This window comes from Artibeus jamaicensis, unplaced genomic scaffold (assembly GCF_021234435.1).
Source record: "Artibeus jamaicensis isolate MK-2021 breed Jamaican fruit bat unplaced genomic scaffold, CSHL_Jam_final contig_518, whole genome shotgun sequence".
Lineage (NCBI taxonomy): Eukaryota > Metazoa > Chordata > Mammalia > Chiroptera > Phyllostomidae > Artibeus > Artibeus jamaicensis.
Genome location: NW_026521870.1, coordinates 5,231,959 through 5,258,231, shown reverse-complemented (window position 1 = coordinate 5,258,231; position 26,273 = coordinate 5,231,959). Strand labels below are relative to the sequence as shown.

Sequence of the window (26,273 nt, the reverse complement as noted above, 5' to 3'; positions counted from 1 at the left end):
CCCCCTTTAGTTATTGTCTCTGTGTCCTTCATACTTGTTCCTCTAAATCCTTCCCCCTTTTCCCCTTAAATTCCCTCCCCTCTGCACTTTTTGACATAACATCTGGAACATCCACTAGACCAACATAAAAGAATGCTAAAAGTTATAACACTTTTATCACACAATCTGGGTGGTTTTCTGACATTTTTGACAAAGCACCCTATGAAGTGAACCCTACGATCTGAACCAAAGAACATTGATTCCTGAAGATGCTCTATCATCAAAGTTCTGTGATCAAATAAGTTTCAGATATATACATAGTATTCAATATTACAACTTCTTAGATATTTGCAAACAATATTAGTGATAAAAGGCTCTGAAAATCTGTAGAAACAAACCTGCATTTTAAAACTGGCATTCCCCCAAATTACTAGATGATGATATTCTTTCCTTCCTTTGATAGATATTTTCTGTAAATTTTTGGAAATATGAGGCTAGGGTTCTGAATGAGTTTCATGAAGTTTAAGGACCAACTGAGGTCTGTAATTTTGATGAGGAAGTTCTGGGTAACCTGTAGAGAAACTATATATTTTGCTTTCTAGCAACAGTTCCAGAACTATGTAACCTTGAATGAGCCATTCTAGAACCACCATAATTCCTATGCTTTTCCAAATAAATCATAAGGAAATAAAATTTTTTCAGCATGCCATTCATCCCCACTTCAAGACTTAGGAAAAAATGTGGGAAATTATTGGAGATCCCTTAAAGTTTCTCAGGAACACATGGCCTGAGCTAATTAGCATATTTATTTTATTGATTTATTCATTCAACAATATTTTAGGAACATATACTATATATTAAGTTCTGTTCTTAGTGTTAAGGATGCAGTAATGAACAAAATCACAAAATCTCTGTCTTCAAGTGCTGACAGCCTAATGTAAAAGCTACAATTTTATTTGTTTGTTTTTTAAAGCATTTCCTCTATAATGACCTTATAATGAAAACATAGAACAAGACTGACAGCTGCCAGACAGGAGGAGGAAGGAGGGGAATGGTGGAAAGAAAAGAAAGGGATCAGTCAAAGGACATGTGTGAATGACCCCTGCACATGCGCAACAGGATGGGGATGGACTGTAGGGGTGGGGTGGGGGCACAGAGGCACATGGGGGTAAATATTGGGACAACTGTAATAGGATAAATAAGATTTTTTTAATGAGCTTAGCCAAGAAATAAAAATAAAAGAATAAAAAATAAAAACTGTTAAAATAAAAAATAAAGAAATATGTACTACATCAGCATTAATAAGTACTATGAAAAATCAAGGAGTGTGAGGTAATGAAGGCTAGAAAGTAATGAAAGAATGGAAGAAAGGGACGCCCTGGAAGGCATCCTTAAGGGATCGGCGTTTGGGAAGACACCTGAATGAAGGAGGAAATGAGCACCAAGGAGGAGAGGAAAGGAGCTCTGAAATTGGGGCTGGTGAGTTCAAGGAACAATAAGGAATCCAGGAATGGGGAAAGGAAGAGAGGGGATAGAGAAGGAGAGAGAGACAGAGACACACAGAGAGAGGGAAGGAGGGATAATAAAGAAATAATGATGAAAGGAAAGACATGGGTCAAAACATGTAGAGCCTTGTGAGCAATGCTAATGGATTTGGTTTTTATTTTGAGTTTGATGGGAAAGTACTACTGTTTTTAAAATATGTCAGTAAGATAAGCAGTAGGAGTTCAGTTTTTAATCAATTTGGCTGTTATGTACAATACAACTTCTGTTAATTTTGGTGTTACATATTTAAAAAATTCAAATTTGTTTGGTGGACCCTATCCTTTAAACACATGAATTTCGATTCTTTAAATCAGAGGTTTCCAACCTTTTTGGCACCAGAGACTGGTTTCATGGAAGACAATTTTTCCACAGACTGCAAAGAGGAGGAAATGGCTTTATAGCCTGCCACCAGATGTAGCTTAATTGTCACTTGCCCCTCGCTGGTAGGGTTTTGATATGAGTTTGAAAGCGGTTGATTCGTTATTGTCTCCATGCAGTCAAACCTCTCTGCTAATGATGATCTGTATTGGCAGCCGCTCCTCTGTGCTGCTAGTAACATCACTGCCTCAGCTCCACCTCAGATCATCAGGCATTGGATTCTCATAAGGGACTGCGCAACCTAGATTCCCCACATGCGCAGTTCACAGTAGGGTGCCAGCTCCTGTGAGAATCTAATGCATCACAGATCTGACAGCATGCAGAGCCCGGGTGGTAATGTCAGAGATGGGGAGTGGCTGTAAATAGAGATGAAGCTTTGCTTGCTCACCTGCTGTTCACCTCCCGCTGTGCAGCCCAGTTCCTAACAGGCCACAGACTGGTACTGGTCCACGGCCCATGCACCTGGAGACTGGGGACCCCTGCTGTAAATTACTGTGTCAGCACTTTAAATAATTGGAGAACAACTTCAACAATAGAAATGTAGTATGTCTAATAAGAAATTTCTTATTTTTTTTAACTGTACATGTCCAGGGATTCCCAACTCAGGCTGCATGTTGTGTTGCTGGAGAGATTTTTAAAAAATATTTTTTCAGAAACTGACAGCCAGAAATTCTGACTCATTTTGTTTGGGTAAAGGTCCTAGTATCAGTATTTTTTTTCCTTAACTATTTTTAAATATATTTTATTGATTATGCTTTTATTGATTATGCCATTACAGTGGTCCTATTCCCCCCCCTTCATTCCCCTCCACCCTGCACACCCCCCCCCCCACCATTCCCCCCACTTTTGTTTATGTCCATGTGTCACAAGTTCTTTAGATTCTGTATTTCCCATATTATTCTTGCCCTCCCCCTTATCTATTTTCTACCTACCGTCTATGCTACTTATTTTCTGTACCTTCTCCCCCCTTCTCCTTCTCCCACTCCCCTGTTGCTAACCCTCCATGTGATCTTCATTTCTATGGTTCTGCTCCTGATCTAGCTGTCCTCTTAATTTGTTTTTGTTTTAGGTGTGGTTCTTAATAACTGTGAGTTTGCTGTCATTGTCCTGTTCATATTTTTATCTTCTTTCTCTTAGATAAGTCCCTTTAACATTTCATATAATAAGGGCTTGGTGATGATGAACTCCTTGAACTTGACCTTATCTGAGAAGCACTTTATCTGCCCTTCCATTCTAAATGAAAGCTTTGCTGGATAGAGCAATCTTGGATGTAGGTCTTTTGACTTGGAATACTTCTTTCCAGCCCCTTCTTGCCTGTAAGATCTCTTTTGAGAAATCTGCTGACAGACTGATGGGAACTCCTTTGTAGGTGACTATCCCCTTATCTCTTGCTGCTTCTAGGATTCTCTCCTTCATTTTAATCTTGGCTAATGTAATGATGATGTGCCTTGGTGTGTTCCTCCTTGGGTCCAACTTCTTTGGGACTCTCTGAGCTTCCTGGATTTCCTAGAAGTCTATTTCCTTTGCCAGATTGGGAAAATTCTCCTTTATTATTCATTCAAATAAGTTTTCCACTCATGGCTCTTCTTCTTTCCCTTCTGATACCCCTATAATTCAGATGTTGGAGCGTTTAAAGATGTCCTGGAGGTTCCTAAGCCTCTCCTCATTTTTTGAATTCTTGTTTCTACATTTTTTTCTGTTTGGTCATTTTTTTTCTTCCTTCTGGTCCACTCCCTTGATTTGAGTCCCAGGTATCAGTATTTTTAAGAAGTGCCCCATAGGCTTAAATCAGTGACATCAACTTCTGCTATGAATTCAATAACGTAAAAAACAAAAATCTAGAAAGACACATTAATCAAATTTCTTGCTCTTGGGGAAGGTTCTAGGATTTATGTGGTCATCAAAGAGGATTTTCAGACATTTAAATGTTTAAGTGAGACTATGTTCATGATATCTATACAAACAAATTATATTTAAATTAAAAGTGGAAATTTCAAAAGAGAAACAAAGGGGTTTATTATCTTGGTTTGTAAAGGTGTGCTAACTGGGTATGTAAGTTTTTCCCTGTAAGGACAAAGTTGTTTGAGCAACTTCCATTGCATCATTTCTCCTAAATGACATTTTCATAGTGGAAAGAGGTACATAAGATGATGCCAGAAAAAGTGCCTGGATCATATTTTGCTGGCTTTGCAGTTCTCTTTCTGATTAAACTAATCAGGAAGAAGCATTTACATTTTACCCTGTCCTGATGCAAGAAAATGAGGTCAAGTCTCTGATTTGGGCCATTTGAAATTGTTGATTTAATCGTCACTTAATCAGTTTGGTTTGGTAATAAAATATCAATGTGAAGAAAGATAAAAATAAGATTTTTAGATTTAATAGAGCCTCTTTCTAATGTTAGGAAAGATACCTTTAGTTTTTTTTCATGTAAAGAGTAGGTTTTTAATAAAGCAGTGAAATAAACTTGCAATCAATTTAAAATTATAATAAATTAAAATGCATCAGAAAACCAGCAAATTTTTATTGGACATACTCCTGACATTGCACAAAATATATCTGGGTTTGACTCTTTTTCTGATGCTTATTGTCTTTACTGATTTATCAAATTAACCACCTAACTTTTGAGTCCTCATTTGTAAAATGGGGGAAAAAAGAGTGTCTGTATAACTGTTGTGATATTTGTGTAAGACATTTCATGTGGTAACTTTCTTGAGAATATAATAACGTGTGTAGGAAAGAGTATAAAATTCGGAGTCTGACAACCAGAATCTGACCCCCTTTTTCTTCTTTTGCCTGGTCTATAATGGTCAGCAATTATTTTGAAACTCAAATTCTCATCATCCTTAAAAAATTTTTTCTCACAAAACAAATTTGATAACTAGTTTAGATAAACTGTGGACCACATTATTTACTTAGTGTACTTTTATTTCTTTCTGCTCTTGTCAGCTCCAAATCTCATCAAGGCTAACACAGGGCATGCTTTCTTTTCTTTTCAATTTTATTAAATTTCTTGAGGTAACATTGGTTAATAGGGTCACATAGATTTCAAATGTACATTTCTACGATACATGATCTGTATATTCCATTGTGTGCCCACCACCCTAAGTCAAATCATCCTGTCGCCATATATTTGGTCTCCTTTTTCTTCTACTACCCTCCCACCCCCTTCTCTGTGGTAACCACCATACTGTTGTCTGTCTGTGAGTTTCAGTTTTATATTCCACATATAAGTGAAATTACATGGTTCTTAGCCTTTTCTGACTGATTTGTTTCACTTAGCATAATATTCTCAAGGTTTATCCATGTTTTCCCAAATGCCCTTCTCTTTTTTTTTCATGAAGTCTGACCCCTGCCCTATTAACTTGCCCCAAGGGCATGCAATTAACAACACCACATAGATGTTCAAAACTTTGAGTGGATCAAAGTGTTTACCATTAATCATTTATATGGTTAATCTAAATAAGGACATGAAGGCAAATAATATTATATATTAATTTTAAATGTAATTTTAGAGTTTTATTTTCCATTTTTGTTCTAAATTTTACATTGTATTTTCATTTCCTAGGAAAACAATGGCTAAGATAAAAGAAAAAACAATTTAGATCACATCCATTATCCTTTTAGAACATTTTGAGAAACTGAGATCTCAATGGACTTACACTACAGTATTATTATCCCTTTTCACATCATATTCAAAAGTTAATTATCTCTATCAAAATATCCTATTTTTTAAAATTATAACATTTAAATATATTAGTTTTTGCAATGGAGAAATCTTCTGAGTATCAGCCAATGATCATTAGGAACTTTAGTTTTATTAACCTTAAGATATATTGAATAGATGTTCAATAGAATTATTACCTAAAGAAATAATATAAAATCATCCTATTGAAATGCTCTTAAAAAAAAGAATGTTATTTAAAATAACAAAACACTTTTGTTCTTTTCATAAAAACATTGCCATAGGAAGACCAGCGACAACTTTGTGCAACAGCACACAGCCTGGAAGATGGTGGAATGACGCCTGAGCTAGCTGAGGTGATAAAACGGCTGTGGAGAGATCCGGGAGTCCAGGCCTGCTTTGAGAGGTCATCTGAATATCAGCTCAATGACTCGGCAGCTTAGTAAGTGAACATATTGTGATGGAAGTGGTAGTTAAAATATTTCAAATTAAGAATTACAACTGTATATTCTGCATTTACAGTCACAAGTGAGGTAAGTAAATAGCTTTACATTGTATTATACTAAAATAAATGTAATTCAGGAGAAACAAAAAATATCAAAATGAGAGGTAAAAAAATATAACCAGGACAGCACTTTAAATAACTAATTTTGAAACTATTTTCCTGAGATCTATGTGTTTTAAATATGTTCTCTGAATTGAGAAGAATCAATCACTTGCATCGTGCTCAACATAAATGCAGATTGGTGACATGCACAGTAAGTTTGGGGCTGTTTGTTTCATCTCTATCCATGTTACTAAAGTCATGTTCTAGAGTAATCTTATTACTGGCACATACTTTGGGTTTCCTTTGATTCGAGAAGCATAATACAGAGTTCTACAAGTCAGATATTGATATTCACAACATTTGAACATTTTAAAATTCTTTTTGAGTCTCAAGAAAGATTATATAATTTCCATACCTATCATCCAGATAGCAGTTATTAGCCAAAAGCAAATTATGAAATGATATTATTTATAATTTCACTATCAATTTTGTTTCTATTTTAGTAAATGGTTCTTATCCCATTGTCATATTGCTACAATATGTGTATATATGTATGTACATGTAAATATCAGTTAATTATTAATTCTATATTTTTGTTTTGCTTATGAATATGTAAAAAGGTATAGAGTCCTCTTAATGAATTCCCAACACAACAGAACACTCCATCAGCCCTTAAAAGAAAATAATAATGTGAAAGTGAAAAAAAATGATTACTTGAGGACAAAACAATAAAGCTTTCATGATACTTCATATTTTTAATCATAATGAGAAGAAGGATTATGGAGAGAAAACAAACCATATAAATTTTAGGAAAAGATTACAGTCTTTTGTGATTACTCTTTCACATTCATTTTAAGTTCCAAATCCAAAGGGCACATCACCATTGACCAGCTGTTGTCTCAGTGACGAAGCAGAGAATGAATATCATCCTGTCATTATATAAACTTAAAAAACTTTTTATAAGTATCTCAGTACCTAGTCACATTCTAATACTAAGAGGATTCTCTGAAATACAGAAAACATTGCTTTTCTATATGAATCATTGATAAAAGCAGTCACAATAAGAAATTGAAATATGTAATATTTTCATAAAAAGTCGATTAGCAAATTTCTGGAAAGAGAAAAGTATTATATAAATTAGATAGATGATAGATAGCTGTAATTGGTTTTAGATACACATTATTGATTAAACATGATTTTCTCTTAAAATACTATAAAAACATATTTACAGTTATACTATTATATGGTTGCCCAACACTTTGCTCTTTGATAGCAAAACAAAATTACATAATGTAGTCAAAATGGGCAGATAAAATGACATTTTATTGTATTTTCTAAACCTTTAATATTCAGTTTTAATTCTTTTATTTGGACACAAAATATATTTTATACTGGGACTATCATATAGATTCATATTAAGAGCAACTTATCTGTTCAAGTTAAACATGTGGACACAATATCTCTTTGCACCCATCTTGTGAATGTTCCTGTTAATGTAATGATTTTTAATATCCATATTTATTTTCAGGGCAGTAGAATAACACCAGTAAAGTTGATTTTCCCCACTACTACCCCCAGCCATGTCTAAAAAAGAAAAGATTTCACATAAAATCAAAAACATTAAATGTTAACTTTTTCATTTTTATAGATCCTTAAAAGGAAATATTAAGTAAAAGCTTGTTAAGAAAAAAATAGTTGAATGGCTAATTTTTTCTTCAAAAATTAACAGCAGATTTTCTCTGAGTACTGAGTAACATTTACATTTTAAAACTAGAAAATATAATATTAGGTCGATACCAATCCATGTCTATTTCACAAGAATTATATAAAGCAATGGCCTCTTTTCTTTCTTTCCTCTCTTTTCCTCTCTATCCCTTCTCCTTCTCTTCTTCCTTTTCCTCCTATTTTCTCTTTTCTTCCTTTCTTCTGCTTTCTGTCATTTTTATTTTTTGGTGAAAGTGAGATATTTGTTCATCTTGCAAACAAAGAGACCTTTCCTGTTGAAGCTAACAGAAATGAAGTACTAAGCAGTATAAGAAAAAATGATCTTGTTGGCAACATAAACACCTCCCATACCATAGTTACTACCAAACTGAAGGAAACGAGTCATGACCCATGGCAAACAGGGGAAGGAATTTAATTAATATTTGGTGGTTTACTCACTGGGGCTGTCCAGTATGCTATTGAAATTCCATATGCTTTCAGATTTAACACAGACTTGACAGGAAAAATAGTGTTTTATATGAATAGAAAAAGAATCAGATATTTTAAGTGATTTGAAATTACACACACACACACACACACACACACACACACACACACATACTTAGACCATCTGATTTGGTTTGAGTCCACAGCCTTGAGCACCCAAATCCTGTATTTGTTTATAAAAACAAATATTTTAAATGCAAATATGTCATTCTGCCAACACTTCTGCTTTGCTTGAAATTATTTATATATGCAAATAAAATACATTAAAATGTGTCTTTCTTTACCAAAACATTCATTTGGCTACTATTAAAATGAATTTAATATCTACCATGGCAAGTATGTTTTCATTTTGTTTTTGCCCCTGCATGAACCAGTTAACCAACAGTATACCTACCACCTATGTAGACTTCATCCAAAGGAATTTCATTAACAAGATAGAAAATAGATGAGCTAGAAAAATATTTCAATATTGTCTTATGATATATCTTTTTCTTTTTTTAAGAAAATACAATTTTATTAGACTAAAACATTGTGATAAATTTTTGTATTATATACATATGTGTTTCTGAAGTGTGACTGTAGTTTTGTCCTTGGCCAAAATTCATTTGGGGTACTTACCCATTCTAAGTTTATTTTAGCTTAAAAGAAGAAAGATCCTTTAAGAATAAATTATCTATGTTGCTGTTGAACTTATTTTTTTAATAAATAATAAAGCAGCTTTGCTTTTTTGAGGCATTATGTTAGGTGCTAAGGAATAAACAACTATTCAACTTAGTCTCTGAAAAATTCAAATTTAAATAATAATATTTGGTTGGATTCTACCTCTCAAATTCTGTCTATAGGGATGTAAGCCCATAATCATCTTTCTATTTAAGCCACATGTGTAAACTTAGTTCGATATAATGGCAAATTTGGTCATTAAAAGCCTTACCAGTCTATTACTATATCTATGTAACATTTCCCCAGAAATAGCCATATTGCTAAGCTACTAAAGCCTTTGTATCAAAAGTCTAGAGCAGTAGTTTTTAACTGTTTTTAAAGCAATAAAACATTTATTTTAGTCTATAAACATTACCTGGTTTCAAGGATGAAGTTAAAAGCTGTTTCTTTCCTCTAATCTAATAGACTCTTCTCATAGAGCACCCAGCTTAATCAGACCTCTTCCTGTCTCTCCTCACTCCTAGGTCCTGTAAGCAGAAAGAGGACAGTATTCAGCCTGGTAACAGTAGGGTTTTTAAATTTGGCCTCCAGGGAAGAGTGGGACAGACTGATGCACTGATGGAAGAGTAGAAGAGTCACGAGTGGGTACAAGGTGTAGGATCAGTTTTCTATCCCCAAGAATGCTGGCTAGGGGGTGGATGAGCAATTTCATGAATTAGTTCCAGTGTGAACCAGCAAGAAAGTTAAAGTTTTATTTCTTAAAATTCAAAGTGCCCAAATACAAACTATAACATTTTGAGATTAATCTAGTGATCATTAGACTGCGATAACCATGACATCATTTGGATGATGTAAGTCTAATAAAAAGAACTTTTCTCTCAAGTGTCTATGATTACACCATCAAATATACCATATATGCCTCATAAAATACAAGCTAAGGCATTTCTTTTAAACGGGGCCCCCACTCCCATGGGTCAGCTGTGAACCACACTCAGTGCTCTGCAACATCCCTCCCCAAAAGCTCTTGTAATTGTGATGAGCGGAGTTTGAAAATTACCAGTCTGGAGTTTAATAGTCTTAATAGACCCTAAACAAAAAAAATCACTTGTACTATATCCTAGTATCTTCAAATGCAAGGTTAAAAATATATGTGTTATTTTATTTTTTTTATTAGCTATCTTAACGATTTGGACAGAATAACAGCTCCTGAGTACGTCCCAAATGAGCAGGATGTTCTACATTCTCGAGTAAAAACAACTGGAATCATTGAAACGCAATTCTCCTTTAAAGACCTTCATTTCAGGTATGAGCAAATGTCTCCCCTAACTATCAACAGAAAAACCTGTCATGCTCAATAATTCTGCACAGAGAAAAGTTCTAACTCATTCTCAAGTGCAGTGAGACCCTGGGAATGCTCACTAGGTGTAGTTTACTTCCAGTACAACTGACCTTTACTGCCCTTTTCTCAGCCTCACATGTGGACCCTCATCCTGAGCCCCATCTTTCCCTCCAAGAGCAGGTGGGAGCTAGATTTTATTTTTCTCACACCTGAAACTGATATCTTACTTTAAAAAGGAAATATATTTAAATAACACTTAAGCAACAGGTGCCAGAGGTTGTATTTCCTTTGCCTTCCAACCCTCCAATTTGTTTGGAATATTCTTATTAATTTGTTTCCTCAATTTAAAAATGCAAATAATTGAGAAGAGAATTATTTGAATATGATGCTACTTACTGCAATAACAAAGCCTAATTTAGAAGTATGATTTGGTTATAAAAATGGAGCCATTATTTCTGTTGTCTCTGCATTCTCAAGACCTTCATTGAGAAATTTTGTTGCACAATTACCCCTTTACTATACTGAGAAATATCAATAGAAATCCATATTGTTGTGATACAAAGTATCCCTTAACACTTGAGCACTTCTTCCTATCAATTGTGGATAAGATGGAATAGTAAACCTTAAAACCAGGTCCTATATGTATCATTTAGTAATGAAAAAGTCACTAAAGTATAATTAATAAAGTCACTCACACATGCAACAAGAAAAATAGTTTTTAAAAAGTAGAAAAACTAGAAAAATGGTGGCAAATTATTTGTATCAACATGTGAAGAAAAATTTACTTTAGTAGGATGAGTATTTTTAAGTTTTTAAGTATTAAAATTGGTGAGACACAGTATCTAATTAGAATGGTTATTACATAAATGGCCAGGATATTTTACAAGTGGATATGGAAGGTAACTCTTCAAAATTTATACCTAAATTTCAGGCCCAGAGATAGTGTTTAAAAGCTTAAACCAGTATAAAAGGACCTCAAAGACTGGGGTCAACATCCCCTATTGGCAATGTAAGCAAAGTTCGTCTTCAGTCCCGTCATCCCTGTTGCGCCCTTCCTCTTTGGCAGCCACTTTCTCCAGCCTCCTGATCTTCGTGGTTTTCCTCTGGAAGCTTAAGTCCAATTGCTTCTCTCTCCTCTGCCTCCCCTAAGCCTGCCTAAGCATTTTTGGCACACCTGTCTTTTCTCTTTTACTCTCTCCTCTCCAAATTTCTCATTGAAACACCAACCAGAAACTGGGTGTAGGCCTTGAGTCTAGTCCTTACAAGATTCCAAACCATGTTCTCCATTAACTAGCAGCAGTTGTCAAGCAACAAAGATACCTTTTCTTTACTTATCTAATGAATTTGTTGTAAAGACCTGGCAGAAAGTTGTAACTTGATGTTAACATATCTTACATAAGCTAATAGAATTTCTGAGATCCTGGATTGTCCTGATCATAAGTTGGTTTTGGAAATTAATGTCACATTTTGAACACATAGAAGCTCACAACCTTGGTCATTCTTTACATTACCGACCAATTTAGTATCTTTTCAGGTACAAGCACCATCATACATTATCTTTTTTTATACAGCTGTTCCTTGAGCACTCAAGCCATAGAGCTGTTGTACTTGCTGTTCTCTTTGTCTAAAATGTTCTGCCCTTGAATCTCTGCAAGGGTTGGCTTCTTTTTATCTTAAGTCCTCAAATCAATGGTCTCTCCTCAGGGAGCTTTGGCCATTCTATTAATTATTCTTACACATTCCTGTTACTTCTGCACCCAGCAGCGTGCTAAGAAATGTATAAGAACAAGCTCGCGGGAACAAAGGGAGGAGAAAGGCTGATTTATGACCCTTAATGATTTCCTTGGTGTAAATACCCCAACACAGTGGCCAACCTCCCAACATGATGTCACTAGTGTAGAGTTGGGGAGAAATACAAAGAAACAGCTTTTACTAGCTGTGTCAAGTGAGCCGGTGTCAGTACAACACATATCTGATACTATTTTCTTCTTTTTTAAAAAACTTATCAGCATATGAAATTGCCTTTTTTCTTTTTAAGTTTACTCTTTTTTGTTCTGTTTCTGCCTCCTATACTCTGAGCTCTAGAAAGCCAGGGGCCATGTCTGTTTATAGCTCTGTCTTCTGTGATTATCAGTGTGGCTAGCACAGAGTCTATGCATATAGTCGATTTTTGCTGGATGAATAAATGTATATTTTACTCTGTGTACACTATCTTACCTGTACTCAGTTATACCCTGTAACTGTACATGATGAACTAGGCATTGCTATCCTTATAAAGATTAAAGAATTAAGAAATGGAGACTAAAACTAGGTGAAAGATTTTCCCAAGATCAAACACAGTAGTGCTAGAAATGTGATTAGAGTACACAAATTTCTAACTTTAAAAACCATACTTCTTACGCTGCATATCACTGGTGGGTTATGAGTAAGTTGGGGTGGAAACTATTCTTTTTTATAAAGTAGGCACTTCTTCTAATGTTAGTTATTCATAATTCCCTTCAGAGAGCAAAGGGGAACTACAATTAAATGACAGCCTGTTCAGGAGATATCTTTGAGTTGACAGGCATCTGTGGTAAATGCCAAGTCTGTGATTCTAAAACTAGGGTACAGGATGATTGCCAGTGAACACACAAGCCTCAGAAATCATGTTTATTCTCCAGAATATTGATTTCTCTCTGCACTAAATATAAAAATATTCAGAAATTTCTAAAACAAATATTCTTAGTAGACTACATTAGCATAAAAATTTTTAAAGTCAGTATTTTAAATATATATTTTACTCACACAAGCCTCTTCAGATTAGACCTCTAGATCTCCATTGGTACATGATCTTTTTTTAATATTTTTGTCTCTTTGTAGTTCTGTGGTTAATTTTGTACACATTGTCATATGTGTCTCCTAGTCTACTTTCGTATACTTCTAGTTCTTCTGAAGGAATGAGAAAGGTTTTGCCAATTCTTCATTACAGTATAAATGCCAAAATGTAAGATGTTTTTGAATTGGATTGTGAAGTACAGTCAGTGCTTATTCTGACATAACATTTTCTACACTATGCCACTACTACATCTTTGCTATCCACTAAAACCAATTTTCAGCTCTCTTCTGTCCTTGATAGGTTTTGCTTTCCAACTCAAGAGGGTAAGTTATTAAAGGTATCTTCTAGAAGAATAGAATGCAGGGAATTTCTCTACAAAATATTTAAACAATACAATTAAATTTAAATTATATTATAAAATATTTTAAAAATACAAGTACTTGTTTTTATATGGAATTACTTAGAATCACTTAAATATGGAATGAACAATTATGGGAATTTAGAGACCCTGGCTCCCTTATGGTTGTAATCCTTTTGATTCTGTTTTTTAATCACAAACAATTAAAGAATCTAGAATGACTTCTGTGCATATACTTTGTGTCTGCGAGGACCTACCCTGATTTTTAGAACAGGACACCAGAGCACTTGGTTAGGCCATTTGGCTCTGGCCGTGCAGTGAAGGCGCAGATCCCTCTGTGGTTCCCATCATATATGGAGCCATCTTAAGAAGTTATATCAGTCATGATATAACTGAATATCTTGAATAAACCCCATTCAAGAGAAGAGTTTAAAATAAATTTCAGCTTAGATTATATCTTATTTTTCTGTGGTCAAATATGTAAGTATCAATAATTATAGTTTCTCCAAGAGAATCACATGCTTATAGGATAGCAAAAACACCTAACAAATGAATTAGCTGCAGTAGCATTATTGATTTTTAGCCATCCTATGTTATATAATGATTTTACAAGCACGGTAAAGAGCAGGTTAATAACAATGTATTCTGATATGAAATAGGAATAATCTTGTGAGATAAATATTTAGCCAATTGTTATGTAAACCCATAAAACTCAAAAGCTTCCTGATTATTTAAAATAGACTATAAATTCAACTCATTATTCAACTGTTTAATATAAAGCCATAAAACTCCGATGACTTGCCCTATATTAATGCTATGGGCAATTTAACAAATTATTGATGTTCAGCTGTCAATCAAAAGCCTGACTGGTCAATTTTTAGATACATCATACATTTCAAGCATTTAAAAATTTTTTAAATGCAATAAAAATCTAATAAAATACAAAAAATCCTATCTTAAGTACCTTACTTAATAATAAAATATGTATCATCAAAACAAAAACCTTTACCCAAAATGAGAACTGCAAGTTCCCTTTGATATTATTGTGTCACTCTGGTTACCTTAACTTGTTTAGGGAATTAAGTGTATTAAAGCTGTATTTCATGACTATTCACCCCATTTACTTTCCATATAGATTTTCCTAAACCAAGTGGAAAATATAATATAACTTTTCTTAAAGGTAACATAATATCCAGAAGAATCAATATGAAGACCAAAATTCCAGCTATTGGTTTGATTTGCTAATGAGCATTTCAAGTCAACAATGTTTTCATTACTAGGGACTCTGTAAATTTTTTTCAAAATATCATCATGAAAGAAATAAGATCATTCTCTCTGAGGTAACATACTTGGTTATCATCTGAGCAATCTGAGCAGTTATCTAAAGTCACCTTAAGAATATTCTCAGATTTACAAGATTTGAATATATCTGATTAAAAATACAAATGCGATGAAATGAATAAAGTTTTCACTTGGATGGATGGAAATAGGTTAGTTGTCTGTTAAAGCAGAGAAAAAGAGGCTTAAAATAAACGCTAACTGTAATAACCCAAGCCCTGTTTGGTGGGGAAAACTTAATCAAGATGTCTTGTGAATTGGGTCCTATAACATCATCATTCCTACTGTGGAACTTGAACGCTGGGCTCTCAGTATAGATATCCCTTTCATCCAGTGACTTTTGTCCTGGTGCCATAAGTAGTTAGTTCTCCATTATAGGATACCCACCATGAAAGCAAACCCTGAGGAGAGGATTAGAGCCAAAAAGAAAACAAGAATTATGGAAGTTCTCACATGTTAAATCTAGTGGATGGGAATGCAAGGAACAGTTTTAGTTTGAAAAAGCCCACTGTAACTTTAAACCTAGTGATCCTAGTGATGTAGACTCCATCTTCGATTCACCAAATTAATGTACAAGTTAATGCATATTCGTCCAATCACGATATTACACTTCTTTGCCATCAAATGACCCATCATATATTTATATATAATTCAATAGACAATATGTGTAACACCTAGAATCCAGACTGCCTATACTATCTCCATTAGAAAAGTAGAAAAAAAAACCTGAAAAGGGGAGAATTTGCCCAGTAACCTGTTGACAACACATGGAACTGCTGTCTGACCTGGGGAAGAAGGACAGGCTTCCCAGAAAAAATAATTGCAAATTTCTTGATGAAGTTTTGAGAATTGAACCCTCATTAAGTAACTTGCAGACAGTATGTCCTATTCAAGAATTTCTGGTCTAAGTAAATGGATTTCAACTTAATGAGAGTCACAACGAAGCTTCACAACTTTCCCAGCATAACTACCATTCCCACAGAACCTATTATGGTGCCAGTTACATAGTAGCTTCCACAGATATTAGTTGAATTAATAAGCCTTGGGCTAATTGCTTAAAGGGCTCGTATGAAAAATAGAAATAATAATTCTACTTGCCTTATAAGTTTATGGTAAAGGTTAAATGAGTTAATCGTTATAGAATGTTTAAGCCTGGAAAGGAGTAAATTCTTTTTAGCCATGTTATATTAGGATTAAAACGTGACAACTGGTAATGTAGGGATTTACAGAGGAAATAAAAGTTATGATATGAACTATTTTTATTTATTCCACATTTTATGGTTCATTTCAATATACATAATTTTAATAAAACAATAAATAAAACTTTACTTTTCAATGTTTGAAAAGAGACTAAGATTACTTTTAAGGGCTAACAAATCATTTGACTAAAAATTTAAAGGTCTGAATGCATATTTATTATCCCTGCTTTACTAAGAATATTAACTGATTTTTTGGAAAAATAAATTTGTTGGTTAATTTTCACATAACAGAACCTTACAGTCAAGATCCTGTTCTCTTCCTCCATTCATATTGCAAGACTGATGCTGAGGAGGTTTTGGTAACTGGAAACACATATAATAGTCTTTATTAACACAATTTAAATTTCCAAACCATATGACTATTAAACTCTTAAATATTAATGAGCATCTTCTCTTTCAACCTACTGTTGAATGGAGTGATTTTACATTATGGTATATCTATCTGCCTATAAACCTCTCTATCCACATTCACAGTGGGGTAAAAGTAGGTTTACAATTGTTCATGTGAAAAATAATGTAATAATTATTAAATAATAATACAAGAATGAACTCTGTGTTTTGTAAACCTCCTTTTTCCCCACCCTGTATGTACACAGGGTATATATTTGAGGAGTTTCAGTTCTATATATCTGTTCTTTACTTGGTTCACATGTGCAGGTTGAAATAATAGAGGCATACAGTGTACAATACTTTCAATCATCATCAGTAAGTCAGCTGATTGACACATATTATTCCAAGTATAGTTATTACCTTTGAAATCTCTGTAAACTTGGATGCTTCTTGGTAATATCTTTATTATTAAGCTATTACAAAAGTCCCATAATTTATTTATTTGCCTCAAGTCAAAGTGACTGAAATATAATAACAACAGAAACAAAGGCAAAAAAAGTTAATTCCCTATGCAAAACTCTTTGTCCCCCATTGGCTGCAATATAAAGTACAATCCTCTCCTGTAATATAAAAGACCCTGTAAGTATATTTCTAGCCTAACACCTAAAGCTTATTTTTGCCTGCTTAAAGCCTTTGTTCTGCTCCTTCCTGTTTTCTCTACCTAGAAAATTCTTCCCCAGGTATCCATGTGGCTCAATCCCTCAAACTGAATTTTCTTAGGCTTTTACATAAGTATCATCTTCTGCATTTCTAATCATCTTATTTCAAATTACAACCCACCTCCTATATGCCCTATTGTATATGGGTACCCTAAGTCTGCTCATAAACACACACACATCCCTTTACCACTACCACTACCACCACCACCAAATTAGAAGCTTCCTGAGATTGAACCTCTAATGCCTGGTATGACCAATAAATCTGTGTTAAGTAAATGAATAATTATGAGGTCATGTATCTCAATGGTGTTACCTTAATCTTTATATTCCCAAAATATAAATTACTTGTTTATCCTAAACTGCCCATATTCTCTCAGTCCTTGACTTGCATGTGAACTTTACATAAAAATACACCCTCCATACCATTAACATGGAATATACTCATTTATTTAGCAAATGTTTATTGCATGTCTATTATGCAACATTCAGAGTGCCTGGCACTGAGGATATAGCTGCCATTAATATAGACAAGGTCCCTGCCCTCTTAAGGCCACTACCTAGTAGGGGTGTAACAGATATTAAACATATAAAAATATAATGGCTGATTGTAACAATTATTATAAATTAAATAAAGAGACCGATGTCACAGAAAGTAAATGAGGAATAAAGAGAGCCTTCTTTGTGGTGGAAATATTAACATTGACACCTGTTGAGAAAGAAGTGTTATACAAGGAAAAAGGAAATGATGTCATACAGAAAGTATGTAGACTGCAAAAATCCTAAAATATCAAAAAGTTAGGTTTATATTAAAGGAGCTGACAGAGTAGCCTTATGATTGAACTGTATTAAGAAAAGGAAAGTGGCATGAACTAAGCTTCGATAGGTAAACAAGAACTAACAGAGTTAGCCTTTGTGGTCATTAAACCAGTGTGTGTTTGATTCTAAGAAAGGAAAGAAGCCATTGAAAAGCAATGCTCTTGCAGTGGCCCTGGCCAGGGTGTTGGCAGCACATACAAGAGGAAAGGAGTTGGAAAGAAGTGTTTGAACTAGAAACCACATTTTGGATGTGTTCCATATGGATGTTAAGGGAAAGACAGGCATTAAAAATTCAGTTCCTGGTTTCTGTATTGAATTGCTAGGTCCACAGTGGTGCCTTTATCAAAGTACAAATTTTCAAACACCTCCTATGAGTAAATTTCATGATCTCCCAAGCTGACTTAAATCTTCCTCTAGGCCTACATTCTATTTTGTATATGAGGATATTTGTTAAATATACTATAATAATGTATTTGATTTCCCATCTACAAAACAGAGGGCTCCTTGGTGATAGTGACAGTATCTTTCATCTTTGTCTCAGTAGGTCTAGCACAATGTCTGGCCTGTGGACTGCATGCAGTCCATGATGGCTATGAATGTGTTCCAACACAAAATTGTATATTTACTTAAAACCTTGTGAGATTTTTTGTTTTCATTAGTGTTTGTTAGTGTTGGTGTATTTAATGTGTGGTTCAAGACAACTTGTCTTCCGTGGTGGCTCAGAGATGCCAAAAGGTTGGTCACCCTGGTAGTGCATGGATCTATTTCTGGGCTCTCTATTCTGTTCCATTGTGTCTATGTTTCTGTTTTTATGCCAATAGCTTTCTCTTATGATTAATATAGATTTGTAGTATAGTTTGAAATCAGGGAGCACAATGCCTCTGGCTTTATTCTTCTCCCTCTATATTACTTTGGTTATTTGGGTCTTTTGTGGTTCCATACAAATTTTAGGATTGCTTGTTCTATTTCTTTGAAAAATACTGTTAGAGTTTTGATAGGGATTGCATGGAATCAATAGCATGGCCATTTAAATAATATTAATCCTTCCAATCCATAATCAAGATCAGTAATCATCTGAATGAAGGAATAAACAAATGTAGGAAGAGCTAAGGAAATAGCCAAGAATCATAGTATCCAGACTATGATAGCATCCAATCTTCTTGTGCCTTATGTTAATATAAGACTATATATGGATTTTAATCAAAATCTCCTAAGGGTAATTAATTTCTTACTAAAACCCTAAACTACCTTAAATTTTCCATGTGTTCGAAGTCAGTATGTGAGTTTTTTTTACTATCATTTACATGAATTAAAAAAGTATACAATGAAATTTTTCTTAGACTTTGAGCTGCAAATCGGCCAAATAAGACATGTTATAATCAATAAAAATCAGAAGAATACTTTTTAAAGATACGAAAGTATCCATTTATAACTCCCAATGTTAATTTTAATGTGGATTCTGGAAAATATTTGTAATTGTATTATTTTTGTTTTTTAAAGAATGTTCGATGTGGGTGGACAGAGATCTGAGAGAAAGAAATGGATTCACTGCTTTGAAGGAGTCACGTGCATTATATTCTGTGCTGCACTCAGTGCCTACGACATGGTGCTGGTGGAAGACGAAGAAGTGGTAAGTCTAGAAAGACAATAAGGCCAGCGTGAAAGATAAGCATTTTGTTCCAATATTATGACTACATTTTCCAACTCAAGGCCTTCCAAAGATGTTATTTCTAGATCATCGTTTGTAATACCCAACAATAACATTTTGCAAATAATAATTCTGCACATTGTCATCTTTTAAACCGAACAGAACAGAATGCATGAGAGCCTTCACTTGTTCAACAGTATCTGTAATCACAAGTACTTTGCAACCACCTCCATTGTGTTGTTTCTCAATAAAAAAGATCTCTTTCAAGAAAAAGTGACCAAAGTGCATCTTAGTATCTGCTTTCCAGAGTACACTGGTAAGATTCTTTTCATTTAATTACAAAGTAGTAAATTCTTGTACATACCTATATATCCCTGTCTGGATCTTGACATGTAATATTTATGAGATTGAGACTTGTGCTAATTTTTGAGTCATGTGAATGATCCTAACTGGAAAGAATCTTATAAAGAGGAAACCTCTCTACATTGTCTGCATTAGAGCAAAGCCCTAGTGAATAAATGGGAGGTAGTTAGACAGATGGGGTTGCTACTCTATATAATGTATCAAACAACATAGGAAACTATTATCTCAAACATTATAGTAGGAATGTAAGCTTTATTTAAAATTAGATTTTTAAAAAAATTTTTAAAAATTGATTTATTCTTAGAGAGTTGGAAAGGGAGGAAGAAGGAGAGGGAAAGCAACATTCATGAGTGAGAGAAACATTGACCAGTTGCCTCTTACATGCACCCTGACCAGAGACTTGGCCCACAATCCAGACTTGTGCCCTCACTGGGAATCGAACCAGCCACTTTTTACTTTGCAGGTACACACTCAACCAACTGAGCCACCCCAGTCAGGGTGCAAACTGGAATTTTTAATATGTTTCCCAATGAAGTCTTGTAATGTTTCTTTAGATCTAAAGGTTTTTTCGAAGTCCAAATTCAGTTTCCTGACAGAGAGCATAAATGAATTTGAGAGTAGTGGCAACTTCTCTTTCTCCAATTTTCCTAGATCCTAGAGTTTTAGTGTTGATCCTGTTAATCAATGATTACAAATGTCAGGTTCTATTGAGGGTTATTTTCCCTTTGGAAACTTTTATTTATAACTTTATGCTCTGTTGTCAATGAAATTATGGAAAATGAAAATATTTATAATTTAAACACAAATACAAGCCTGATTTCACCACCTGATACATGGGTAGCCCAGGTAGTGGGTGGAGCCATATTAGGAGTATGGCATTCTGTTACAGGCTATATCACTAGCCTGTAATCAGTGCTAATGTCTTTCTTCTGTATTTATAGATAGTAATTAGGCCCTGGATAGTGTAGCCCAGTAGCCTGAGTACAGGCCTGAGAACCAGAGGATTGCGGTTTGATTCCCAGTCAGGGCACATGCCTGGGTTGCAGGCCAGTTCCCAGTGAGGGGTGTGCTAGAGGCAACCACACATTGATGTTTCTCTCCCTTTCCCCTTCCCTTCCCCTCTAAAGATAAATAAATAAAATCTTTAAAAAATTAATAGTAATTATATGTTCACACATTTATCCTGTTATTAAATACAATTCTATCTTGAATACAAAGATTAAATATAGACTCAATACTTTCTTTTCACTACTAGAATGTATTTCTCAGAGCAGCTTTTAGTTTAGAACAGAAAATAGAGTTCCCACACACTCCTCCTTTCTGGTCAGCTCCCACAGTTTTCCCTATTAACAGCTTGCATTGCTGAGGTACATTTGTTATAACTGATGAACAGATGACACATTATTGATTAGAGTCAATGGTCTGCATTAGTGTTAAGACTTTGTGTTGTACAGACCTATGGGTTTTGCCAAATGCATGCCAAGTATCCACCATCACAGCGTTACACAGAGTACTTTCACGGCCCTACAAATCCATGTGCTCCGTCCGTCCATTCATGCTGCTCCCTCCCCTCCCACCTCTGGCAACCGCTGATCGTTTCACTGTTCCTATAGTTTTGCCCTTTTCAGAATGTCATATAGCTGTAATTAAACAGTATGTGGCATGTTCTAACTTCTTTCACTTTTCAGTTTTAAAAGCAATATTCATTTACATTTCCTCCATAGCTTTTCATGGGTTGATAGCCTGTTTGTTTGTTTTTATTGCAGAGTAATATTTTGTTTAATAAACAAACTGGTATTTTTATCCTTTTACCTACTAAAGGACATCTTGGTTGCTTCCAGTTTGGGGCAATTTTGGATAAAGACTCTATAAACATTCACATGCGGGGGTTTGTATGCACAAAAGTTTCTGTGTCAATGCCAAGCAATACAGTTTCTAGATTGTATGATAAAATGATGTTTAACTTTGTAAGGAATTGCCAAACCATCTTTCAAAGTAACCACACCATTCTGCATTCCCACCAGCAGTAAATGAGAGTTCCTGTGGCTTCACATCGTTGCCAGCATTTGGTATTGTCAGTGTTTGGACTTTAACTACGTGACATTGTTTTAAAGAATGTCCCTCATGGAATTTTTTTCCTGGTAACAATAAAGTGGGGAACAAATCTAGGTGCCTATGAAGCATACTCCTTCATAACCCTATCAGCAGGTCCTTTTTAGGTGCTCTGTGTTTGTTGGCCTTTCTCTTCGTTTCTGCCTTTTCCCAATTGATTCATTTTGTGTCCTGCTACTAGTCTAAACGTTCTCAAGTGCAGCTTTCATTGGCTCTTTATTTAACTGTACTAAATTATCAGTCAAGAGTAGTTCTCTATAATCTTACACTTCTCATTTTAGCTACTTTGTTTAGTTAGCAACATAGTCCATACTTTGGTCCATACCACCTATTCTTCTTGATTTACTTCAATCCCTCTATAAAAATCTTTCATTTTTATCCAACCAGATTCTCTAAAATGTACATTTACTTCTCAACCCTACTTTCAAGTCTGCTGGTACCATCCATTCTCACTCTCACTTTTGTTTCACACATAACATTTTCTTTGTTCTTCCACCTATTCCTCAAGGTCCAGCTCAAACACTACCTTATTATGCAGTTCACTCTACAATTTCTATGTTTCTTCACTTAATTCATATTAAAACAAACATACATATATACACATTGCCTTTGACATATATTTAGACTTTATTACTCACTCACTTGGTTGTGTAAATATATTAGTACTTCTAGTGTATTGTGAACTTTTAGATGTAGCAGTTAAATCTTAGCCACTGAAAGCCCTCAGTGAGTAAGTATAATTCCAAGCACAAAGTAGGTGTTGCAGGAACCCCAGATAATTGCCATTGCTAATAACAATTATTTAAATACAGAGTTAATCAAATAGAAGTACACAAAGTAAAATTATAAAACTTATTAATATTTATAATTTTACTTTAATGCAACTAATATTTACTTATTTTCTCTTTCACAAGGGCCAAATACATTTGAAGATGCAGGGAACTACATCAAGAACCAGTTTCTAGACCTGAATTTAAGAAAAGAAGATAAGGAAATTTATTCCCACATGACCTGCGCTACAGACACTCAAAATGTCAAGTTTGTGTTCGATGCAGTTACAGATATAATAATCAAAGAGAACCTGAAGGACTGTGGACTTTTCTAATCAATCTTTTTTCTTCTATTCTTGCTCATGTATGTTTTTCAAGATATAAAAGGAAAGGTGCTGTGTGATGTGTTTAGATAATCTAGAAATATAAGTAGCATTATAAAGCAAAAAGTTTTCACATAAAGTTTTAAGGTATTGTCACCTATATCTGAGTCAGTTTCCATTTCTTTAGGACACTGAGGAGGGGGTGTATTTGATATCTCAGCTCTGAAATCTCAAACGTTTTTGTAGTTCTATATCAGTATGTACCACTGACACTGAATGTGCTTGGAAATTAACTTCTGCATTGTGGCTTATTTTTAATCATTGAATAATAATAAATACAAGACGATCCACATTATTTTCACTGGCCAAATTTTGGCAGGCATTTATTTTAGTTGATAATTTAATTGTGCCTGTACTGCAGACTATTCAAAGATGATACATGTGATATTTTATTGTCCATTATTCTACTCAGACAGGTGCCAATGAAATGTTCACTTATTGATGGGAAATTACATATGCAAAAGAAATGCATGCAATTTTATGTTGCTTTTTTCCCTTAGAAAATATTATTAGTGCCGAATTTACCCCTAAAAGTGAGGATTTTGATAATCTATCTCTTTGCACCAAGCTGATTGAAAACAGGAGACAATGTATGGTCAAGTACACAGTGTAAAGCTGTTTAGGATGAATGAGAACTCTGAATGGGGCACTCATTTCCTGCATTTTATTCCGGGACAGCAAGGAACATTATTACAACCGATGATTTGGGTCTATTCTAGACTGCCAGAGAGAAGAATAATTCAATGCCTTAGCATTATTATGCTTTGGTTTTGTGAATAAGAAGTAGGAAGAAAGAACAAGTAAGTCATTAGGAGATTGTTCTTAGAAGAGAAAGATTGAGTTTCTCTATGAGGACTGTATAGTCCATTCTAAATATTACATGATATTCTAATAGTCAAAGCCTGCTTTTAAAAAGCTAATTTGGTGCCTTACAATCCAAATCACATTATTTGTGAACAGAAAAGATGACTTTTCTAAGTCTGTACCATTTATAACATATAATTTTCAAGCATTTCTCAATATTCTTTACTCTTAACACTTATATCGATAGAAGAAGGTGACATAGGTCAGAATAGTAGGCCAATGCGTGAGATTTAGAACTACTCTGAAGAGAAAGCTAATTAGGTTTTTACATTCTAGATGAGATGAAGGAAACGTAAGTCAAACAATTTGCCAATCTGTAGCTCAAGTTGACCTAGTTGCCCAGTTTCTACTCCATTGTTCTGTCATACATATCCTTCCTAAAATCATAAGGCTGGTCACGACTCTGTCATCTGATTTACAGTGACTCTGGCTTTGTCTTCAAAAACACAAGAGTCATAAATAAATTTGTCAAATAAAAAAATGTTATGATAAGAAAATCTGTTTTGAAATTCTTTGGCTGAATATAAATTATTAAGGGGTATAAGATACCAAGGATGGCCCTGGCTGGTATAGCTCAGTGGATTGAGCATGGGCCCGTGAAGCAAAGGGCCACTGGTTCAATTCCCAGTCAGGACACATGCCTGGGTTGCAGGCCAGGTCCCCAGTAGGGGACACATGAGAGGCAACCACACATTGATGTTTCTCTCCCACTCTTTCTCCTTCCCTTCCCCTCTCTCTAAAAATAAATAAATAAAATAGTAAACAAAAAACAACCCCCCCCCAAAAAAGAAACCAAAGACCAAAAAAAGCATGACAAAATATTTAGTTCAGGCACTCAATAAAATTTTCTAAGAAAAAATATCCATATAAGAATAACTCAACATTTTGCTAGGAGATATTGAATGCTATGAAACTTTAAGATTACAAATGCTATCTTTTCATCCATTGTGCTTTGTTGTTTTTTTCCCATCTACTCTACTTTAACTTATTTTTTTTCTCCTCAGTGTAAGAATAATTTTCCAGGAAGGACTAAGATGTTTTCTGAAATATTACCATAATTGTTATTTAGGTTTTGACTCTGACTTACCATTATGAATCATCCTCTTTTAGGTAATATAGGTATAAAGAGTGGGGTACAAAATGGTTCAATTTGTCTTTTAAAAATACACAATTCATTACAATCTGCACAAAAAAATGACAGGTACCAATATTTATTTATGAACTATTGTTATCTAAGAACTTTTAAAAATATGTTAAATGACCAAACTAAAATTAGAGGTAAGTTTAGATTATTAAAACAAACAAAAAAAGACATACATATATACCAATCTTGTGACTGAAAATAAAAAACTTTTCTTCAGAATCAAAAATAGTTGCTATGCTAAACAAAAAATTTAATTAAATACAGAGATGCTTAAGAGAAAATATAACATAGATGTTTATATTATTTCTTTAAATATTACACTTCCTTAAATTTAAATTTGAGTCTATTTCTGAGTTTAATTTTTAAAGTTTTAATAAAAATGGTTGGTGTAAGTGCACGGCATTTGTAGCTAATTTGTAAAGAGTAAAAAAAATGGAAAATACGGAAGCTATGCTTTAACGGAAAGAAGCTCACACTGAGACTAGCAATGTTAAAGTTGCCTAAAACTAAAACATCTGTTTCAATTAAAAATTCAATGTTTTAACTGTACAGTTAGGGGTTTTGCTTTTATACTATCAAAAAAAGCAGTCTTAGCCTCTGCCATTTAAAGTTCAAATGTCATTATACTGATATTTTCCTCTTCTGCTATTTGGGATTTCTTTTCCTGATCCAGAATGTTCCTGAATCTTACTTAACTTAGATTTTTAACACTCCCAACTCATTCATTTCTAAGATTTGTCCAGTTGTAGACACAATACACTACCCTACTTAAAGGATCTGGTGCAGGCTTACATCCAATGGGCTCATCAACAACTATTCCTTGCAGAGTTTTTCCAGAAGCATGAGCTGGTCAATAGATAACAAGTCTTTATATCATGGGACTAGGGACTAGAGAGTTAAATGAAGAGTATTAACTAGGTAATACGGTTGTGTCAAAATAAAATTATTGGTAACTCTAAAAAACACTCTGTGAAAATGGCTTTCAAATTCTGTGAGATCTACAATATACATTA

General features: G+C 34.2%; 1 protein-coding gene across 1 annotated transcript in view; it reads left to right on the top strand.

Moving 5' to 3' along the window:
• GNAT3 (G protein subunit alpha transducin 3) overlaps window positions 1-24,779 on the top strand; it is a 52,994-nt gene extending 28,215 nt beyond the window's left edge. The window contains exons 4-8 of the mRNA XM_037137025.2: window positions 5,869-6,026; window positions 10,177-10,305; window positions 19,477-19,606; window positions 19,787-19,940; window positions 23,014-24,779. Coding sequence (XP_036992920.1) covers window positions 5,869-6,026; window positions 10,177-10,305; window positions 19,477-19,606; window positions 19,787-19,940; window positions 23,014-23,204 — 762 coding nt within the window. The 3' untranslated portion in view covers window positions 23,205-24,779. The remainder of the gene's footprint in view (window positions 1-5,868; window positions 6,027-10,176; window positions 10,306-19,476; window positions 19,607-19,786; window positions 19,941-23,013) is intronic.
• The last annotated feature ends 1,494 nt before the right edge of the window (window positions 24,780-26,273 follow it).